General features: G+C 40.7%; 1 protein-coding gene across 1 annotated transcript in view; it reads left to right on the forward strand.

The window, feature by feature from the left end:
* LOC122797108 (cytochrome P450 2J5-like) overlaps positions 1-2758 on the forward strand; it is a 430423-nt gene extending 427665 nt beyond the window's left edge. Inside the window, exons 6-7 of the mRNA XM_044065905.1 lie at positions 1772-1959; positions 2750-2758. Of these exons, the coding sequence (XP_043921840.1) occupies positions 1772-1959; positions 2750-2758 (197 nt within the window). The remainder of the gene's footprint in view (positions 1-1771; positions 1960-2749) is intronic.
* Positions 2759-24084: the final 21326 nt, after the last annotated feature.

Genomic DNA, 24084 nt, shown 5'->3' on the forward strand with positions numbered 1-24084 from the left:
AGACTGATTCTTGGGAGAAGCTTGAAGGGGTTCATGAAGAGTATCAATGGAACCATCTACAACAGGAATTTCATTGTTGTGTTAGTTTGATTTGCTTTAGCTTTTGGTTTATCTGTTCAAAAATGTGCACGTGGAGCTATCTTTGAAATGAAGGGTTACATGTTGTCCTCATATAGTATGAATGGTGAAATATTCCCATTTGAGCCTGACTATTTATTTAGTAATTGTAATACATATAAGCTGCATACATTAGTGGGTCAATTGATCTGTGAGTAGTTCACCAAAATACTTCAAATGGAACTATCCAGCCCATCTAAACATGAGTACTGCTGCTTTTTAGGTTTCACAGAGGTATTACTACCTTGGCATTAGTTGTAGTAGAGAAGGACGAGTATGAGGGTTCTTTTTTCGAAAGGCAGTGTGGAGAAAATGGCAGTGTGCGAAACTGACTCCCACAGAAAACAAATGCCAGTCAAGTTCCATCTGGTTTAGTATTCTGACTAAATGGCTTTGCTGACCTGATCGGCAATCAAAATTGTATTTTTTTATTTATTTGTTTGTTTGTTTATTTGTCTTTGTTGATCAGGAAACTATGACTGGACAGATCTCATTTTCAGTGAAGACCAGGGGAGAAAAGCTCTACCGCAGTACATTTATATTAACAAGTAAATTTTAGGCAGGTCTCAGAAAAACAACAGTTAACATTTCTCATGAAAAAGCAAACATAATTACAATACAGGTATATACAGTAAAGTATTTACATCAACACTTATAAGTCTATACAGTTGTTCCAGCTATAAAATCTTGCAGAAGCAGATGGATTGATACTGTTGAAGGTAACTATTATTGTAAGGAAATTCAGTGTTCTTACTTTTCAGTAAAGAAAGGTTTTCATGGAGTTCAAAATACTTAATGAAGTTTGTTATAAAATGATGTGGGAGGAGATTGAAGATATTAGTATTGGAAAGGAGGACAGTGGTAATAGCATAGGACTGAGACAGCATGGTATAGGATTGTTTCTATTTAGGGTGCCTATTACAAATTGGTGTATCTAGAAAGTTTATAACTTACGCATACAGCAGATGCACGAGAGGGGTAGAGCAGTGAGTGGGGGCAGTTAGAAAAAGAGCAGAATGAGACAAACTCAAGTTTTTTAATGGGGTGAAAAGGGATTTATTAATTCAAGTGCAGGAGGGAAAGTTGTTAGGGGTGTAATGATTTAAGTAGAGGATTACAAAAGGCTTATGATAAGAAATAAAAAGAAGTGTGTGCTCTCTCTAGAGGTCTCAACCCGGTGATCAACATGAGCAAGACCAGGATTGGGTAAGGTATTCTTTGAGCTAGATTTTAAAGCCTGGTAGTTTGTTGATCATTTTTACTCATGTATATGTACAAATACATCTAAAAAATACATTTAAAAAACCTACATCTGCTAGATGATGAATAGAAAATTAAAATGCCAGATTTTATTTACTAATAAGGTTCTGAACAGTTCCTTATAGATGATAGGAATGTCAGGAGAAAAACTGTAATGTAAAACTTTTAATGTAGTTGTTAGTTTAGTTACTCATTACCATAAGATTATTATGTCTTAAATTTCTTTTTAAAAAGGTATTGTGCAATGTTTCTTAAGTTAGGATTCCTATAGCAATTATTCACAGTTTACTGAACAGCATTCACAACAAGTCTGGACCTTTGTTCAGATTAAATAAAGGTGTATTTTTAGTGCACGCACAAAATATAATGTATATTTTTTATACCCTCATTTTAGAAAATTGCAGTGAGGAAATCAAGCTTGTCATTGATGAACAGAAGGAAATCACTTACAATGACAGACACAGGATGCCTTATGTTCGGGCAGTCATTCATGAGATTATGCGCTTTGCAGCAATTGTACCTCTTGGACTTCCTCGTGGTATTGTAAAAGATATGTCATTTAATGGCTATACCCTTCCAAAGGTGAGTTTATTCCTGGTGTCACTTTCTACTTAAGCAATTTGGGATGTTCTAAAAAGGGTGGAAATGATACTGGCCAGGATTCAGAAGCAGTTCAGGCAATGAATGGTAAATCCATGACAAAAAGGGCCTATTAGTCTGAAATCAGCAATTCAGAGACACATTAGCCAAAATGACAAAAGACCTCATGGTTGGCTAGTTTGCAAGTCATTGAATTGCTCGATGATTACTGCAAGCAGCAACAGACTTTTCTTTTGCTCTTCCAGTAATTACTGCTGGCCGGCAATGCTTCATGTTAGAACAGGCATGCCCTCATTCATTCCCCAGAACACGTACATCCAAACACAAACATACACACATATATCTGTTCCTGAGTTAGAGAATTTCCCTGATTAGTCTCTGCCCCTCATAAATCATAGATGATTACAGTCAATTAATAATGCCAGACATTTTTTTTTCAGTAAATGCATCTGCACACAAGACCTGTTATTCTACTACTTTTTAACTGGAGTTGAGTAATACTTAAAAAGACTCCCTGGTGTCATCTAGTGCCCACTGACTTTGTCCAGAAATCCTGGTATGGCCAATATATGACAGACCATTATAGTCAGTGAATAATGCCAGACATTAAAGTTTCATACTTCTTTTTGTCCATATTTCATGCTGACAAACTCGAGTTCTATTGACCTTTTATGTGGAATAGGGTAATAATAACATGTACCCCTGATGTCAGTTGTTTCCACCCATACTTCTTTCATAATGCCATACCCAGGTTTTATTAATTTTTTTATAGATAGATTAGAGTAAAAATAATAGTATCTGTACTGTCTTGTGTTTCTTCCTCAGTATTTTAGGAACTGCTCCCTGGGTAAGGGGAGTTCAGAGGTATGGCAGCCACACACACACACACACACACACACACACACACACACACACACACACACACACATCTGTCCTGATTGGGTGTATGTTTAGTCATCGAATGGCACGTTCATCAAACAGCTGTTCACTGAACACTAAACAGTGAACCTTCCTTTAATCGAAAGGCCATACCATTGTAAAGCTTTACATCAAACGATGACAGCTGGCCAACATAAAGAAAACAGAATGCAGTATTTACAAACCAGTGTGTTAGGTATAAGGAAACCTGTCCTTTGCTCACTGTAGTATAATCTCAGAGTTGGTATATATATATATATATATATATATATATATATATATATATATATATATATATATATATATATATATATATATATATATATATATATATATATATATATATATATATATATATATATATATATATATAGAGAGAGAGATATGGATCTACTGCATTCTAACGAAACAAAAATGCACTTCCGTGTAAATCCATAACAAAAAAAACCCCAAAAAACTAACACTTAAAAAACACTTGTGGGCTGTGCCCCCCACTACTTTAATATTCTCACTCCGAGATTGCACTACAGTGGGGAAAAGGGAATGTTCCCTCATCCCCACTGTACTATGATCTCAACAATAGTCCACTTAGTTGTTCATCAACACTAAATGTTGATGTACAACTAAGCTAACATGCAAACCACATATTTATTCTTTATTTACATTATTTAGTTTTACATTTTACCAACAAATTTACGCGAAAGTGCGTTTTCGATAAAATGCACTTTCGCGTAAATCCACTCGTGAATGTCCCATTTCGGTGAAATGGCATTTGTTGAAAACAAGTAGATCCATATATATATATATATATATATATATATATATATATATATATATATATATTATTAGCGGGGTGGTGGGTGCTTTGTATTATGTATTGTGTATGGAAGTCTCAGAAGTGGTACCAAGTCAAGAGCCTTGCCACTTGTTCTGCCTTGATGACAATAAAAAGAGATATTAGACTTATAAAACAATATGAAATTTTGTTTACAGATTGCTAAATGATGGCTATAGTCTCTATAAGAAATAGTTTCCATTTTACCATTTCAAGGGATACCTATTCCATTATGTGGGTGCAACTTGGTTATTTGCTTCTACCCATATATGGAGCAACACACCTTGCATTAGAACTACAGCTTTATTTCTTTGATTTTCTTCCAGACATTGGCCTCACATCTACATGCAAAAATCCATGCAGTAGGTGCTAACAACATATATCAATCTATTGAACTTTATTGCACATAGTTCCAACTCTGGATGGTTCAAGAAATATGTAATCACATTGTCATTGCTAGTTGCCTTTTGCCAGTGCTCCCTATAGCACTCCATCTATTGCTGGAACACCTTGAGAATAAAACACCTACTCGAGGGTACTATTTATTGACTTCAGCTCTGCTTTTAATATAATTTTAATGAAGCTACTCCAACTATGCGTCAATACTCCACTTTGTACCTGGATCCTTTACTTTCTCACAGACAGACCTCAGAAAGTGTGCGCTGGAAATAACTCCTCAGATAGTATCACTCTTAACACTGGAGTCCCATAAGGATGTGTACTAAGTCCCTTGCTGTTCACCCTGTTAACACATGATTGTACAGTCAGGTACAATACAAATCACGTCAAGTTTGAAGATGACACAACGGTGGTGGACCTCAACAGTAATGATGATGAAGAAGCGTGTGACACCCGTGCACTGGCCCAGTAATCAAGGAGCCTCAATCCTCACCATTGAGGGGCATGCAGATTGGGAAGGATAACAAGTACACACACAGTAAAGTACAATTTCCCCTAAGAGCACACAGAGATCACAGTCAGTCTGGGGATGGTTTCTCGCTTTCTCTCCAGATCCCTAATAAGACTCCCCACTGGCACAGCTATAGAGTGGAGTCCTTAGCCAGGGTTCCAAGCCAAGTCCTCCCAGCACTCCCTCTGTCCAACCAGTGCTTTGTGTCCCTGCCCAAGTAGCTGACACATACACACACACACACACACACACACACACACACACACACACACACACACACACACACACACACACACACACACACACATTTTGATATATGAGTTATATACAAACACACAGACACTCCTGGGGAATCCTGGCACAGGTTCATTAGGTATGCCCCTTCTGCCCAAGCTATAAGGTAGTAATCCACTGCCACCAGGACCCCTACTTATCAGCTACTATAAGGCCCTTCCCATAGGGTGACCAATTTTGCTGTGTAATAATATTGTTATCCAGTTAGTAAGTGTGACCAGAACATTTAAGGCTATTGAAGTGGCATGGACAGTATCATTAAATACATGCAAGTACTCTAGAGCTTAAATTATCTCTACACAAAACAGCCACAGCTGAAAGGTTTAAAACATATTTAATAATAAATAATGAAAACACAAGACAAATTTCCTCAATTCAACACAGTTCTAGTCAAGAGTTCAGACACAGGGACTTTAAAACAATACTGTAGGATAGTTTGACATAAATATAAAAACAGCTAGTCTAATCTTACTATTTTCTATTTCTAAGAGAAATACTAAAGTCTAAGATCCTACTTACATACAGAGCAAGCAAGTGCTGCTGATGTTGTGAGTTCTGAAGACCAATGCAAAATGCTATCTTTTTCTCTCTGAGATCTCTTAAATTGATAATACATCACTGCTGACTCATTTTAGATTACATCATTCTTGACACTTCACTGGTTCCCAGGCTATCAGAAACTCTAAATTTACATTTCTTAGTTTTCTTAGTAAGCTTGCACCTGACCAGGAAGCCACAGCAATAAAAGACATTATACATGTAAAAATTTGCAATTAACTCTGGTATCAAAACAATAGAAGGAATTCCTTCATCCAGACATCCTGTCTCTGAGCTTTGAGAACAAACATTCATAAAATGCTCTACTTTATCAGCTTTCTTTCAGCAGGGTGCACTGTGGTTACATTTTTGAAGTTCAGAATATATAACACAGTTTTTCTTACATTAAGTTTTCTTACATTTGTAAAACAGCCTGTGGATTATATTAATATTTACAATAACTTAGAATTATTTACAAAATTCTATCTAGCTGGGCTGGCAGCCTTTCAGCTTTTCACACAGTGTACAGAGATAAAGTGGAACAACTGATTACCTGGTGTGGAAATAACAACTTAGCACTAAATGTAAACATGAAAAAAGAGATAATTGTGGACTACAGGAAAAATCACAAGGAACATTCTCCCCTCACTATCAATGGGGAAACAGTGGAAAGAGTGAGAAGCATGAAGTTTCTGGGAGTGCACATGGATGAGGACTTGTCTTGGAACACAAATACAAATGCCATAGTCAAGACAGCGCACCAGAGATTGTACTTTTTAAGAAGGCTAAGGAGAGCGAATCTCCCATCATCAGTTCTCACTACCTTCTATAGAGATACGATAGAAAGCATCCCAATGAACAACATTGTAGTATGGTATGGAAGCTGCTCTACCTCTGTGCGCAAATCCCTCCAGAGAGTGATGAAGACAGCCAAGAGGATCATTAAGACCACCTTACCACCTATCCATGACTTGTACTTATTCAGATATCTCAGCAGGACCAGAGGAATAATTAAAGACTGCACTCATCCTGCCTACTGCGGTGGTGGTGCTGTGGTAGTGTTGTCGCCTCGCAGTAAGACGTTGTCCTGTTCGATTCTCAGCTAGAGCGTCTTCTGTGTGGAGACATGTGTGAATGGGCATACCTTCGTTGAAGGTTATGCATCAGGGCTGGCAACTCAGCATGTAAAAATCTACTGCCAATTATTAGCAGACCGGAGTTCCGCTGTGGCGACCCCTAACTGGGAAAAGCCGAAAGACACAACAACAACTCACCCTGCCTACAGACTGTTCCTGCATCTATCATCTGGAAAACGCTTCTGAAGCATATGTTGCAGAACTACGAGATTTGGGAACAATTTCTTCCCTAATGTCATCAGGCTGCTGAACTCTAATAACCACTACACTCCATGATGTCCAACCGTCAGTAGAAACTTTCACAAATTGTGCAAGAACCTGGTTACCAGTCTCACCTAATACTTAGTGCAATATTCACCATTACTGTAACTTATAGGCCATTTAGGGCAGTAGCAATACAGTAAAATATTTCTTCTTTCAGTGCAATACATGCAAATTCATAAATTATCCATAGTGCAATAATCTAAGGTCCATAGTGCAATACTCTAATGTTCACAGTGCAATACTCAAATGTCTCTTTCTGTGCAAGGATCAATGCAATGTCTTAACCAAGTACCTGTGCAATTCTAAAGTCTCATGCAAGTAAGTGTTCAGTTCAAAAAGTGTTAACGTGTTTCTAATTATGTGCAATATTAGTCTGTATCCCTCATGTCTGTGATATAATAGCTAGGTGTTGCATGTGTGAATGTCTGTGAAAATAGTCTATATGTTGTCTGCACATTGAGTCTAGAGACACTGGATTTCGTTCAGTTTCTGCACTCATGTGATTTCTGAATGACAATAAAGTTTACTTTGACTTGACTTTGAGCATTGCCATATGTCCATGGCCTCAGTCTTTAAATTTGTTAGAAATGGATGCTGTGGTTGAAGCATGGTAAGAATGCTGCTGTGTGCTTCAGGGAAGTGTGACTGTATAAATAAAACAGACATAAGTCTTCCAAATAAAGCAGAACAGAAATTGTATTTGTGACTCAATTGTCCATGAACCACATGCTGTTGGCCAATCAGATTCATATGTGTGCTGCAGTGTGGACAGTAATAGTTCTCCACATAAAAGCTTCTCAGAGTATTTGTTTACAGACATGTGATACAAGCATTTTTCACATAATCCTTAAATATGCTAATGAAGTTTCCCCTCACTGCACACCTAAATTGTGTCCTTATATAATCGTACACTAATTTAAATAAAATGCTAAAATTCACAAAGTTAACATGTTTGCACATTTAGAAAACACAGACAGTAAAATAGTATAATTATTCTTAGTCATACAGCTGAACAGGTATATGGCTTTGTCTACTGTCTGTGACTATATCAATTCATACATGCATTACTTTTAAATTGTTGGTCTTTCTCATGCTAATAGCAAATTATCAGTTCACTGTATTATATACTCAGTGAGATATAGTCAACAGGTAACCTTTTTATGATTTATTTTCTGACCTAATAATGGGACCATTTGAGTAGTTATGCTATTATAAGGAAATGCAGTGTAAGGAGTATTAATACATGCTCTTATAAAGAAATACCGACAGGCCTATATGGTGCTATGAAGATATATGATTGGTGAGTATGCGTATTGCTCTCACCTTTTACAGAGTGGTGAGTATGTATTATGCTATGATGACATACACTGCTCGAGTGGTGAGTAGATATACTAGTTAGTGGGTAGAGAATATACTGGGCTTACACAATCTTAATCAGAGCAGACACAGTAGTGAATATGAATATCTTTATAATTAGACATATAATAGTGACTATTAGGATTACTTAAGGTTCTTACTGTTTAATGTAAGAAGCAGTTTGAAAGGATCCATCTGTATAGTGCAAAACCTACACTACTACTAGTGCACAGATATTCCTGGATTTTGTCAATACTAACACACTAGAACAATTCATCAGAATACCCACTAAGGGAACAACATCTTACATCTATCCTGGATCCTATTAAAGCTTCCCTATGTATACTGCTGTGTCTGGTCAGAGATTTTATTTTCTTTCATTGTTTGGATTTTTTTTTTGGAGTATCTGACAGTTATCCAGTTGTGCATTTTTTTTTTTTTTTGGTTGTTAGTATGGAGGCATTTTGCACTATCTCTTGCTTACCTTCATCACTTGTTAGGTCTGACCATAAATTTGTCTCCTATGAAATACAACTGAAACCTGAGACCCCTTCCAACCAAGGTACCTTTAGAAGGTGATACATTAGCAAACTTCAAATCCATTGAATATGCAGGAATGCACACCGCTACACTCTACCTGCATGTAAACATCTCTATAGATACAGGTGTACCCTGTAGGAACAAGCTCAGGGCAATTCCTGGAAACAAACTCACATGGTGGAATTATAACTATCAAGAAGCTTTATAATAAAAGTAAAAGAACTGTGACCAAAAGTAAGAAGAGTAATTCTCTGAATGATAGATCTCTCATCATTAAAATATAAAAAAATACTCAGGAGCTTAATATCATCTAACAAAGGGAAGTTTGAGGATAAAATTGCTTCCCAAGCCAAAGACAATCACAATGCCTGTTTTAGTTTATGTTTGTAAACAGTGCAATAATGTGATGAGCTGATTGTGTACGATGTTACCCAAACTGAGGATGAAGATATAGAGAACATACTGGCCAATAAATTCAGCTCTAACTTTACTCCTATCTCCCCTCTATCTGTCCCGCAACTCTATTAAAAGCTAAATGTACTTTATTGATGGATCATCTCAATATCCTTGGATGCATCTTAAATAGCATGAAGCATGATTTGGTCACTCCTTAACAATAACCACATCCTCCATACAGGGTTTGCACCAAGTGAATGGAGAAGAACTTGAGTTAATACCCTGCATAAAGGAGGATCTTCCACAAACGTAGGAAATTACAGACCCATAAGTCTGACTAGCTTCATATGCAAAGCAATGGAAAGATTTATTATGGAACTATTCAGTAAGACCAATTTCAATTTGATTTCATCAAAGGAAGGTAGTGCTCACTCAACCTTGTGGACTTCTTTGAAAAGGTCATCAAAACAACTGATGAAGGTATAAGGTTACACACCACATACCTTGACCTGGTCAAAACTTTTGACATGATTCCCCCATGCAGGCATAGTAGAAAATCTAAGTAAACTGGGAATAAACTCTCACATCACCTGTTTAATTGCCAACATAGGATGTAGGAGATAAAAATAGGGGAGGTTACCTTCACAAAGACACCAGTCACCTATGGAGTCCTCATGGATTCAGTGCTGGGACCTTTCCTGTTTGACATCTACTTCTCTGAAGTAAAACCCAATACCAAAGAACTCTGGCTGACTAAGTTTACAGATGACTACAAAAGCTAGGAAAAGTAATTGAATCTCTGAAAGGCTTAGCCATCCTGCATGAAGGTTTGTTCCAAATAAATAACTAGTGTCAAAATCCTGGATTGAAACTAAATGCCAAAAAGAAATTCATTGCCATGTCATTTGGAAAGTTATCTACACCAGGGAGCTATCACATTGACAATACACCCCTAAGAGTTAAACCAGTTGTTCAGGACCTGGAACTGTATGTGGTCAGTGACCTAACTTTTCACCATTGTGTGTCCAGTATCATAAGAAAGTCCTTCTATATTGTGCAGCTTTTAAGCAATGGGATTGTGTCTAGATCTAGGGATGCTATTGCCCCTCTTTACTCAGTCCTCATTAGACTAATCATTGAATATAATGGCCCCATTGGCATGTATCTATCTAGGTGAGGGAAACAAATGGAACACCCACAGAAATACCTTACTAATAGCATTCAAGGCCTAAGCAATATGTCCTACATTGATCAAATCAGAGCCCTGTAATTATACTCAGTATACTATTGATTGCTGAGAGGTGTCTGGCATACAAGCAGTGACGGCTCATGACTTCAGATCAAACAGAGGCTTCAGGAGACAGCTGAATGAGTGGGGCCAATGGGCAGGGTGTGGCCAACTAGAAAGGGGTGGAGCTATGGTACAGTGGGATCAATGCTGGCCATGCTTACCAATTTACATGAAATAAAAGGTCAGTCACTATGGCGCATGCTGAATACTCTACACAGCGCACATTGTTACATGTATATACAGGCTGGTTTGAAGATTTACCTCTGCAGTATGCTGCAAACAGTACTTCATACTTTGTTTCTGCACCTGATGAGAAGCTGTGGCCCGGTCTGGAACACATCTGGTCACACTGGGTTTCTGCACCTGAAGAGAAGCTGTGGTCTGGAACACATCAGGTCATACTAGATTTCTTTTTTTCTCCCCTTTTTCATGGAGACTAAAAATGGACAGTTTAAAGTTTCCCAAGCAAACACTATTCATGTGACCCCGCCTGGTTCCAAATAAGTGCTTGTAGTATAGTACCAAATAAGAGCCTCTATTGTGCTCCTCTGGGTATTTCTCAGGTTTGTTACTTGTAGATAAAGTCCATTCATCTGTCTTTATTTTGTGCAAACAAATCAATAACTCTTTGGTTGAAGTTAGTTATAATCCACGTTAACTCCTTTCATATGGAAATAATAGCCAATGCATTAATTCTTTCTTTCCCCATTGTACTACGAAGAAACATTTTAATTCTTTTCAGTGTTGAGAAACACCTTTCTGCCTCAGCAGTTGACATTGGTGTGATGGCTATAATCAACAACACACTGTAAATCTCTGAAACACACTGGTTAATGAGTTGTCCACCAAGAATTCTAACATCTGGACTGCACTGCTACTTCCTGCAAAGTCTTCACAGTGATACGCCACTCCAAGTTCCATTCTAAGATGTCCCTTCAACAGGAATGGATAGTTGTCTATTGTTACTGTGAATAGATTTTCTGGAAACTCTCTTATGTATGTTGAAAACTTTTCAGGTAGTAGTAGTTGAGAAGCTTCAAGCTGGACAGTGAAATTGTGATGTTGCCTGGAACTTTATGCCATCACACACTTCCTCTGTAGCAATCAACAATGTCTCATGCAGTGGTCAGGAAGCTGATGGCCCTCGGTCTGCGTCTTGACAGGATGTTCTCTGTCTGTAGATACTGTTCTGCAATGCTGTTGATACCTGATCTGATACCGTCAATTTCATTAAAAAATGTATGCACATCCTTTTCAACAGTGGTTGCATCTGTGGTATGACACTGAAGTTGCCTGTAAAGAATATCAACATGGGGCATTGTAAGATGGAAAATAACAAGCCAAAATTTAAATTCATCATCTTCAACTTCCTCTACAGTTGCTGCAGCAGATGTAGGACACTCGTACAAATAATGAAAACACTCCAATAGTGACTCCAAGTTTTTGTACACTGCATTTGCAGTACTGATGTTAAAATTACACCATGTTCCTGACACTCTTGGCATGCATCGTGATACTATACTATCCAGAGCAGCTTATCTTTGAAATGAATGAGTGAAAAAGGCTGGAATTCTGCCAAATGTTAAAAAAGGTCCTTGCCTCAGTATTCTGTAGTGTGGCTCTTTGCATTACAAATTATGTTGGTGGGCATAGCAGTGTACATAACAGGCATATTTAAACTCCTCTCTTATGATGGACTGGACCCCATGCTGAACACCATTCATAACAGATGCACCATCATAACTCTGAGCAATCACATTTTCATGCTGGTCTCCCACTACTTCCTTCAACTGTTGTCTTATCACACCAGCAATATGCTCTATCTGTCCAGGTGGTATAAAGTATCCCCAAAAACATTCCAGCACCTGTCCATTGACAATGTAATGGAACACAATGGCAATTTTCCACAGCTCAGCAACATCAGTGGTTTCATCTGCAATTCTTATTCTTTCAGCTTTTTCCTGGTTAGGGGTCACCACGGAGGATCACCTATCTGCTCATGACTGGCAGTGGAGGTTTACAGTGCCAAGGTGCCAGCCCAGCACCCAACCTTCTACAGAAGGCACACACACACACACACACACACACACACACACACACTCACACCTAGGGCCAATTTGGAGTGTCCAATCCACCTCCAGCATGTCTTTGGGATGTGGGAGGAAACCGGAGCACCCAGAGGAAACCCATGTGGCCACAGGGAGGACGTACAGACTCCACACAAAAGGTACCCCAACCGAGAATCGAACCGGAGAACCTCTTGCTGTGAGGTGGCAACACTAACCACCGTGGCCACCCTAGTGGTTTCATCTGCAATTACTGCTGCAAATTTTGCAGTACGAATCTCCTTTTTTATTTCTTCTCTGCATATTGTTAGCATGCAGTCCAGGAGTTCATTTTAAATGTTTTTTGATGTTCCTTTAAAAACTGTTGATGTTCTCATGTGTTCAGCCAACTTCTGATCAATCCTGCAGGTGAAGTCTATCAGTCTCCAGAACATTCCTGCAGTCATAGACTCTTCACACTCGTCATGGCCTATTAAAGCAACTTCTTCTTCAGCACACAGCTTGATGCAGTTTATTATAAGTGATAGAACATGACGGTTTTCTTCCACTTTCTTGTTGTATCTTTCCACTGATAACTGGTATCCACTACTCAGCTGAGACCTGATATCCACAGTTCCCAACACTGCTAGAATAATTTGTTTGTCAAAATGTTTAGCAGACTGTTCATGCTTTCTGGACTTTTCTTCCATTCTTTTCAGGTCATTCATACCCTTTGATATCTAGGCATCCTCTTCACCGAACAATAAACATGGGAAGCAGTACAAGCTGTTTGTTTCCTCACAACCACAGATCCGGGTGTGTTTGTCATACACTGAGCTGCTAAAGTTGCATGTGTATGTTCTTGACCAACTTGTAACTTGAGACTCCATCTTCAGATCAGGTGTGGGTCTTCTAGTCCTCTTGATTCTTAACTTTTCATCCAAAGTCAAGTCTCTAAAATTAATAGATTTCAGCTAGGCCATTGTAACACTTCTCACCCATTCTGGTTATCATAGTTGTAACTCTGAAATGAAGATATTGCAGAAATTATTATGTGCCACTGGTGTGTACATTTTAAAGTACAGCTTCAGGAACAGCACTCATTTCATTGACAGTCTCCCACAGCCATGACCTACCAACTATCTGATTTGGCCCTATCAGGATTAAAAAAAAATACTTTATTAATGCATTTGTGATGGACACACGGTCACAGCTTACATTCTGTCTTAATTCTGGCTTTGCAAGACTAAAAATAAAACAGGGGCAGTCAATTCATTGACCACCACTACAGTTTCTGCTTTGATCCTTCCAGCATTAAAATACATCTGCTGCACAGAGACAATAGTCACAGCCTGTATGCATATTGCTTACTCCCTCAGACACATTAGTTTTACAAAGCCAGAATTACAACAGTAAATGGCCAGTTAATTCATTCTCACACTGACCTGATAGCCCCCCAACCCAATAGGATACCAAAAGTACCTGGCTTGAACCTCTGAAATCAGAAATCAAAACAGTAATGTAACTGCGTCTTTCACATATACATTATCCAGAGGTCAGCACTTGTACTCAGTCCATCTCACTCCATTCAAATGCACAGCAGTCTTATAACAGTAAGTAGTAGGGCCACTCATTTCATTTCCAAACAGCATCCCCCTACTTAGTTCTGCAAAGCCAGAATTACACCAAAGCTACAGTACCAAACATTTCATCCACAAGCAGCCATCATATCAATTGCCACCCTAAAATATCTGCTGACCCTCCCTGGATTAAAATGAAAATATTCATGGCTGCATTAATTTAGTCTGCTGCACAGAACCGGTAGTTACAGGCTTTCATAATAGCCGACTTTACCCAAATAAACAGTTATCTTGCAAAGCCATAATTATGATAGTAAACAAGTCCAGTCACCTCAATGAATTCACAACCCCCACATTACGTATGTAAAGTAGCTGCATTTTACCTGTCAGGATTAAAGTACAAATAATAGTAACAGCTGCATTGTATACTTTAATTTTATTGGCAGAAGCATTAGTCACAGCTTGTGTGTGCCAGCCAAGTACAAATTTCATTTTATGTATTTTACTTTTATTTACCTAAGTTTCTACAATGCAACACAGTTTTATAAAACAAAAATCCCTTGTCAACAATGTCCGGGAAGAAAAGCTCAACATATTAGAAACATTTTTAAATAAACATTCAGTATAGACCATGAACAGTTATGAAACATACTTAACAACTACTTGTAAGCTTGCTAATTATTGTACATTCATCTTAAAGTACAGACTTTAAAAGTATTATAGTTTTGCAAAGCTAGACTTAACAGTAAGCATTAGGGCCATTTGTTCCAGTCACACACAGCCCCAATCTCCACTGACAACACCAACCACAGTATACGACTTGATCTTGTCAGGTTAAAGGCAAAAAAAGACACTGGGCCGGATTCACGAAGGCTTGCATGGAGACTAAGAGTAGAGTAAGACTCCATGCAGCCAACATGTCTGCCGAGTGATCCAGGAACAGCCGGCAGGGGCGTGCAAGAGAGCTCCTAAAACGACTCTTACACGGACAGGGTTAGGTTATGCAAATTACCTCATTTGCTGCTGAAAGCTATGCAAATGAGGTAAATTTGCAATCCAGGAAACCCTAAGCTGTCCGAGTAAGAGTAGTGTTATTTGTAGAAATGTACTCCGTTGTCAACTGAGTACCATTCTGCAAATAGCAAAACGGAGCCGTGACAGCTCAAAATAAAGGATGCATACAGTTGCGGAAGCATGCCAATGGCCAAATATACGGCCATTGACAATTCTTCCCGTTGCAAAAAATTTTTTTTTACCTCGATCTCCGAAGTTTAAGCGTAGCGCAGCATTGCGCAAAAGTGCTGCACTCTAAAAACCATGAAAAAAAATAAAAGCCAGAAATAGTGATTTCATTCAAAATATTCAACTGCCATGCAAGTGAATGGCAGGCTGAAGACAACGTGGCTACTGAGTAGAGGTTGCTAAGGGGGGAAGCTCAGTCTAAGAGATGTAACCAAGCATTAGTAGGCAATCCTATGCAAATGAGGGTAAGGATAGTGAATCCCAATTTTACATGGCATATGAGCAAAGTCCGTGGAGTGTAAGAGCAGGATAAGGGGAGTATCAGAGTAGAAGATAGGTGACATCATGAGGGGGGTATGTATGAAAGAATGTAAGCTCATTGGAGCAGAGTGGCATGTTTTTGCTGTCAGTTACTCATCACTGGAAGAGGTGTGTCAACAGGTATCCTAGCTAAAGGCAAGAAATTGAAGGTGTATGCCATGGATAACACTAAAGTTTCTTGTAGAAGTGCCTGCAACAGGTTTGTGAGTGGGTGCACACTGTAAATCCGAGTAAGACTGTGTGCACGCGTGTGCACCTGTGTGCGCGCATTTAAGCTGGATTAAGTAAGTGTAAGCTTGTTGAAATCTGTGTAAGCGCGTTTGTGCCTGTGTGCGTGTGTTCAAGCAGGAGTCAGCAAGTGTTAGGCCGTGTAAGCATGTGTGTGCGTGTGATCTGGTGTGCGCGTGTTTGCGCTTGTTTGCTCGGCGCTGTTCCCTGTGGAAATAGAAAGGGAAAAGGAAGCACAACAAATAGTAGGAAGTTAACCAAGGAGAACTAGCAGAGCTAGCGGGTGAAAACAATCAGAATCAGCCAATTACACAGGCAGTACACTAGCCCAGCCCAGCATTTAAAACTCTGCAAACAACTTTCCACCATGTTTTCCTCTGAGACACTGCAACACTGCAGTAAACTAAGAGAAGTGAAAACTTAAAAAACTTTACTGAGACAAGGAAATGTTAGGGGCTGCCATTTCTGTTATAAGGCGACATATGCAACATGCTGAGGGTGGTGACAATGTGAATGCTGCTGAGCAACCCACAGTGAGGAGACGGAGAAGAGTGCACAGGCCCAGGGTAACCTACCATGGGCTACATGAGCTGGAGATAGTGGAGCGCTATAGAGTGGACAGAGACCTCATGCAGCAAATTGTTGAGCTGTGCAGGCCACACCTCACACACAGAACCAACAGAGGGGAACCCATCCCAGTGGAAACCAAGGTATGTGTTGGCCTAAGAATACTAGCAACAGGTACCTTCCAGAGACCAACTGGTGATATTATGGGGATTTCACAGGCATCAGTATCCAGGGTACTGCACCAGTTCCTGAATGCCATGTCAGCACATGTTGGTGATCATGTATATTTCCCCAATTCCCATGAGGTATTGGCCAGCAATATGCATCTTTTCCAGCAAATAGCGGATTACCCTGAGGTAGTGGGTGCAATAGACTGCACGCACATATGCATCAAAGCACCAGCTGGAGAGCGGGGTAGGGCCTACTTTAACTGGAAGGGCTTCCCTCCATAAACTGCCAGGTTGTATGTGATGCCCAGGGCATAATACTGAATGTGTGTGCTGGCTGCCCTGGAAGCTACCATGATTCCCATATCTGGCATCTGACACAGCTGTACCAGACATTTGCCAATGGGGACATCCCTCATGGTCACCTAGTGGGGGATGCTGGATATGCACTGGAGCCATGGCTGATGACACCCATCAGAAATGCACACACACCTGAACAGGAATGCCATAATGAGGCACACGCGCAAACACAAAATGTAATCGAGCATGTGTTTGGGCTGCTCAAGTCATGGTTCCAGTGCCTGGATACATCTGGTGGAGCCTTGCAGTACTCACCAACTACATGTACCCAAATTGTCATGGTATCTGCTATGCTACATAATATGATCCTGCGAAAACAGCTGCAGCAGGAGCAGCATAGGGCCGGGCCAAACAGCTCCCCACCATTGCCAAGGCCATCACAGGCAGACCGTGACTCGGAGGAGGAACAACCTGAGCCTGCCCCAGTAGGCAAAAGGAGGCATGCCCAGTATGCTTTGGCCTTGGCAAAGAGGCAATGCATAGCACATACACTGGCTCAGTAGGAACCCTGGAAATGATACCTCTCTCTGACTCGCACATATAGTAGAAGGGATGCCTAACTTGACACTACCTGTTTTCAAATATGTATAGAGAGTGTACTATGTGCATCCGACATAGGCAGCCCTGCAGCACCACCTGAGGCATGATTGCCATGTTTTAAGCAATATAAAGCAGTGATAAACAGCTTTTACCACTATTTAGTATATGCAAACAAAATTGCACACACTAACTAGCACAACTTTGGGCAATGTTGAGCAATATTGGGCAATGTTCAGCAATGCTGGTTAACATTGAGCAATGTTGGGCAAGTTCGGTCAAAGTTGTGCATAGTTGAGCAAAAGCAGGTAAACATGCTCATATTTGCTTTACTGGCCCTTAAGCAGTCTGGTCTGCCCAGTATGAAAATATAAAGCAGTGATTGTCCTCAAACCCAGGATATTGTGCACTATAGTCACAGTACTGAACCACTAAACCATGACAGCATTTCACTGGTCAGCCTGTATGAAGAAATGTTGATGAGTTTATGCAAAGTGTCTCATGGAAACCCTGCAGGCACAGCATCATCCCTGTAGAGTTATGACACAAAAGTGAGCCCTGCAGTAAAAATGCAACTTGATTTTCAACACACATATAGTATAAATGTTAATATTGGGCATGTTCACACACGTCAACAAATGTAGTGGACTTCAGACAGCAACATACTGAAAGGTTGCATGCTCACACACTTGAATATATGAGGCAAATGTCAGGCAACAACATACTGAAAGGCCAAACTGGGCATGCTCACACACTTAGGCCATGTCTGAGCACAGCAGTGGGCCACACATATCTGGCAGTTGCATGTGTTAACCCAGGAACCTCTCACTATTCACCAGTCCTGCCTTGTGCACACAGTTATATGACAACAGACACATATATAATATATTGGAACCCTGACATAATCAAATATGTACTACAGATACTTAGGTTGTTCATAGAAAGTGGAAAAGCAAAGAAGATAAAAAACCTGCAATCAGTATCATCAATAAACAATGTGCACTCCAAACATTATCCAATCCAGGTTATGGAAAGATTATCTGCGAAGGACTCCATACAGAACCATGACACTTCCTTCAGCTATGTCATAAATAGCAATGTACACTCATATATGTCCTGAGTCAGGGCCAACTGTAAATGATTAACAATGCCAACATCCTGTCAGACAGGCCCATACATACATAGCCACCTCCCACTGACAAAAGGCTCTATCATCATACCAGGCGATATCACATGTAGAATGGGTAAACAGCTCCTTCCAAAGCTGAAAACATGGTATCAATTGGATTACATTGTTTCCCCATATGTGTCATAAGTGAACTGCAGAACAAACAGACCCTGCACCTGAACAGTCTGTTGAGCCTCACCATCTCTGCAGGATATGAAACTGTTGAACGGGTTACAGCAACATATGGCACACTCCACAAGTGTTGGTGCACAACAGACCATGGGAACTATAGTCTTATAAGCCTATGAAGTCTGATCTGCAAGGCCATGGAGTCCATCATGATTGAAGTCATAAACACAGCTATTGGAAGCCTACAAACACACAAACCTACCAACTTTGGTTTGGTCATGGGCAGATCATGGTTCCCAAACCTGCTAGACTGTTTGCAAGGCAGCCACCCAGGACATACATCAATGAAATGAGCTACACACGTCCCACATACACTTTGAATAGCCCTTTTCCAACATCCCAGACACATGTCGTATCCACAAAATCAACAACCTGTGCATAAATATGTATTGTCATCTGATGGATTGGCAACTGGGCCACAGATAGATCACACAAGGTAAGAATTGTGGAGTCCTGTTCAAGCTGGTAACACCTGCTGTCCCCCATGGCTCAGTCCTGGGATTGCATAAAACAAAGTGCACACACATTACCATGCCAAGTCTGATGATGTCAGCATCCTACAAATATAGCAGGAGAAATAAAAGCACTCAGTAAAGCATGTAGTGCGTCATGTTCATGTGTATCTCTCGAGTATCATAACATAGTTAGGCGGGGGTTTGAACCCTGCAATTACTGTGTGTGTGGGGAGGGGGAGTTGTATGCTTCTGTGTGATTTCTCTTCAGAGGAGTGCCTTTTTTGGAGACTAGAAAAACACCTTAAAAGTGTTATATTGCTCTCTGGCAAGTCTGATGATGTCAGTATCCTACAAATATAGGATTGGAAACGAAAACTCCTACTAAAGCATATAGCGCGTTGTGGTAATGTGTATTTTTCTAGTGTCGTAACATAGTTAGGTAGGGGTTTTAATCCTGCAATTGCTGATTGCGCGTGTGGGTGGGTATGTTTCTGTGTGATTTCCTTTGAGAGGAGTGAACTTTTTGGAGACTAGGAAAACACCTTAAAAGTGTTGTATTCCTCTCTGGCAAGTCTGATGATGTCAGCATCCTACAAATATAGCATTGGAAATGAAAACTCCCAATAAAGCATGTAGAGTGTCATGTTAATGCGTATCGCTCTAGTATCATAACATAATTAGATAGGGGTTTGAATCCTGCAATTACTGAGTGTGTGTGGGGTATGTATGTTTCTGTGTGATTTCTTTTGAGAGGAGTGCCCTTTTTGGAGACTAGGAAAACACCTTAAAAGTGTTATATTCCTCTCTGGCAAGTCTGATGATGTCAGCATCCTACAAATAAAGCACTGGAAATGAAAACTCCCAGTAAAGCATGTAGTGCATTGTGTTGATGTGTATATCTCTAGTATCATAACATAGTTAGGTAGGGGTTTGAATCCCCCATTTGCCAAGTGTGTGTGTGTGATACTGTTGGTCAATGTGTTATGGGTTTAGCTTTTACTACTGTATAACAACAGTATGTGCATTGCACACTTCAGGTATCTGTGTGGCAAATACATATATGTACATGTGACCTCAATTAGTTCATAGGAGTGAAGCCTGCTTTCTACATGAATACATCTGTTACCTTTGACAGGTTGTGCTGCTGCTTCTCAGACCTTCTGTCACATATGTATGTTTGTGACAAGGCCAGCCACTGTAGTGATCTGTGGCCTAGGTCATCTGTGTCACACACACCCATGACAGTTGCTATAGAATAGTGTGAGTGAGGGTTCATGCCTGGGGTATATTTCAGACATGTTCAAACACAACAAAGTCTGTCAATAATGGACATTCATTATAGGTGTACAACAACTTTGTGGATATGCATACAGACCCCTTATTGCTTATGTGATACACCGAGGGACTTCAGAATACCTATGGAAATGTGAATACCAAAGGACAGATGACATAACACTTGGCTTTATGTACACATCGGTACCCGTTCAACATGTTGGGGGCTACTACCTATGTGGTACTGTCGGGATACTATGTTTAGTAAATGTGGATGACTATGCTATAGTTGTCTTATAGCTTTACAGCATGGGTTGGACAACAGGTATCTGTCTGAATGATACCCTTGTGGAGAATAAGTGTCTCATCCGAAGAATGCATTGTAGGCCACTGTATGCATTTCCAGATGTGGACGGACATATCCCTAGTGTGTTTGCTTGTACCTAAGAGGGCTATATGCCAAACAGGAGTGGTCCCAGGAATGGGTGGTGGTCAATACCACTGGTTACTGGTATAGTATAGTACTGGAAGGATCCAAATGCTACTGAGTTTCCTACATCTGTGTGTCAGTTGTCAAGACATCATCTACCGATTGGTTATAGTCAGGCTGTTGAGGTTGTGTATACTACCAGAATGCAAACCAATGACAGATAGTAACAGTATCACCCACAGCATAGTGTCAAACCATGTCATACACACATGTGTACCCAAGTTAAAACATATGTGTATTAAAATGCATACTGGCCACCAATAGAAACTATGAAGTGTTGACACTGTGTAAAACAGGGCATGTCACCCTTCCCATGTGTCCACTATGCACGTACATGCAGACAGTGCACCTCCACCATGTTCACAAATGTACACCTGCAAATCTGTACTGCACACATCACACATGTACTGTCCACTCACCAACACATGCTGCCAAAACTAAACACATCAGCTAAGTGGCACATGGGCGGACAATACATTTTTGGAAATAACACTGTTGTAAACAATACTACATTGATAATCATAGCTTTAATGCATCATGCCTGCTCAGATATATCTACAAGGATATCATTACACTGTACTGTTGACAACATGCTAACATTGCTACACTGCTATAAAGTCACCCTATGCATCAGCACCATGTTAGCCTGTTCCTGCATCAGTGTTACAGATGACAGGAGGTGGCACAGTTTCATCATATGCACAGGGTGTGTTGTTGGTTTGCCAGAGCACAAAATTGACCCATCCAATCGACATGTGCATGTGTGTGTGTGTGTGTGTGTGTGTGTGTGTGTGTGTGTGTGTGTGTGTGTGTGTGTGTGTGAGGGACAACAGTACAGCATGGGTCAATGTTGATGTAATGTGTGTGTGTATGTGTTAGCCCTAGGTGTTTGGTTTATGTGTGTGTGTCTGCATGCACACAGTTCCACCATGTGGCTGCCATATATGGGAGATTGTGGGACAGCCACAGACTGTACCTGCCAGGCTGTACAGATCACCATCTCTGGCCACGGACACAGTACCTGTGCCTGGCAGGGGTGCAACGGACAGTATTGGGTACTAAGCCAGACTGGGTACTATCATCAGAGGCAGAGGGATGTTGACTGGACCCATTTCCCTGCTGGGACTGGCCAGAGCCATGTGCACGTGGTCTTCTATGATGGTCTATTGACAACCCAGCCCCAACATTGCTGGGGCTGGTACTGCCACTATGGGAGCGGTTGTGACTTGTGTGTCATCTGCGACGACTGCCAGCTGATGATGTTGCTGGCATATGTCCACGTCAATGTCTCAGCCATCCTGCACTGTCCTGGCACATGGACATGACATTGCGGAGGACATCTAATGTCTCCCCCCAACGTCTATCAATGACCTCGGTGTAAATACGGACGGCACCGGCAAGGTCATGGATACTGTCATTGATTGCGGTGTTATGGGCCCTCTGCACCATAAGTCTCTGTCTGGTGTACAGTTCCATACCTGCCTGTGCCTGCATTACAGCCCGGAACATACCTGAGGTTGTAAGACCTGTGGGGGCACATCTGCCAGGGGCATTATGGCCAGCAGTGCTCCCACGAGAACCCCTGGACATCCACCTATGTGGCACCTTTCCAGGAATCTGGGTATGGCTGCTGTGAGGGGATGCATGTGCCATAGATACCACACTATCCTGGTCAGTGCTTACTGTATGCTGTCCCTCAGCTAAGGCCATTGGTGATGAGGGATGTATTGGCAGTATGAATGTGCACATAGATGGGGTGGAAAGCTGTGTACTGTCGATTGGCGGCCCAATGATAGACCCTGTCAAACCTGCCTGTGCCACAACACATGTGTCATCATTTCCACTATTTGTGGCAGTGTCTTCAGGTTCCCTGCTGCACTCAACTAACACAACCTCAGCACCTGTGAGAGGAAGACAGGAAACACACTTTACAATCATTACATGATGTTAGCACACATGCACACATGAACACATGCACACATGCACACATGCACGCATGCACATATGCACACATGCACGCATGAGCACATGCACACATGCACACATGAACACATGAACACATGCACACATGAACACATGCACACATGCACACATGCACGCATGAAAACATGCACATATGCACACATGCATACATGAACACATGAACACATGAACACATGCACACATGCACACATGAACACATGCACACATGAACACAAATACACTACTCACTAAAGTAGACACACACACACACACACACACACACACACACACACACACACACACACACACACACCAACAGCAATCCAGAACATACCCATTAGTGGTTGATGGTGGAGTACAGTATCACAAGCCAAAGAGTCCTATCACACGTGTCAGCATGCAGGATGTGTGTTGCTCAACAGCATGCAGTGCGAGTGTAGAGAGTCCTTGTTAATAACAGTATACATGTCTTTGATGCATGTGTGTTGTTCAGTGATTGACCATACCCTGGAACACAATGTGTACATGGGCACAACATTGCTGTGCAAGTATTAAATGCTTTTCAATGTCCTGTGCACCATCACTCACAGGTATACATACCATGGCTGGATACACACAACTGTCAGGTGTATTGCAATGAATGCTATGTGTAGTACTGTAGTTACTGTAACTGGATGTAGTGTAGTACCATGAGCCATCATCAGGCAGCATCATGTGGTCACTCAAGGCCCCTAATGTGTGCCACACTGGCAACTATCTTGCTGTACCTGAACTGCAGTACTGTGACTACATTAACCATTTTACAGGCAGTTGTTACATGGGTATGTAAGGTGTTCAATAGGGAGCATTGCCTAACATGAATGTGCTGTTTGTTGAAGAGTGTTGCACAGCCCCATGATAGGCCTCTACCCCTCAGGTATAGTATGTGTGCTGTGTGGATGACATGTGGGATACTGGAGTCTGACCTTACAGCAGGTGTCTAAATATGCCATATGTATCATATTAACACGTACTGTGTATGACAAAGTGGTGTATGTTGTGTGCATG

The sequence above is a fragment of the Protopterus annectens genome, chromosome 3.part0 (genome assembly GCF_019279795.1).
Source record: "Protopterus annectens isolate FY-2018-M chromosome 3.part0, PAN1.0, whole genome shotgun sequence".
Taxonomy (NCBI): Eukaryota; Metazoa; Chordata; order Ceratodontiformes; family Protopteridae; genus Protopterus; species Protopterus annectens.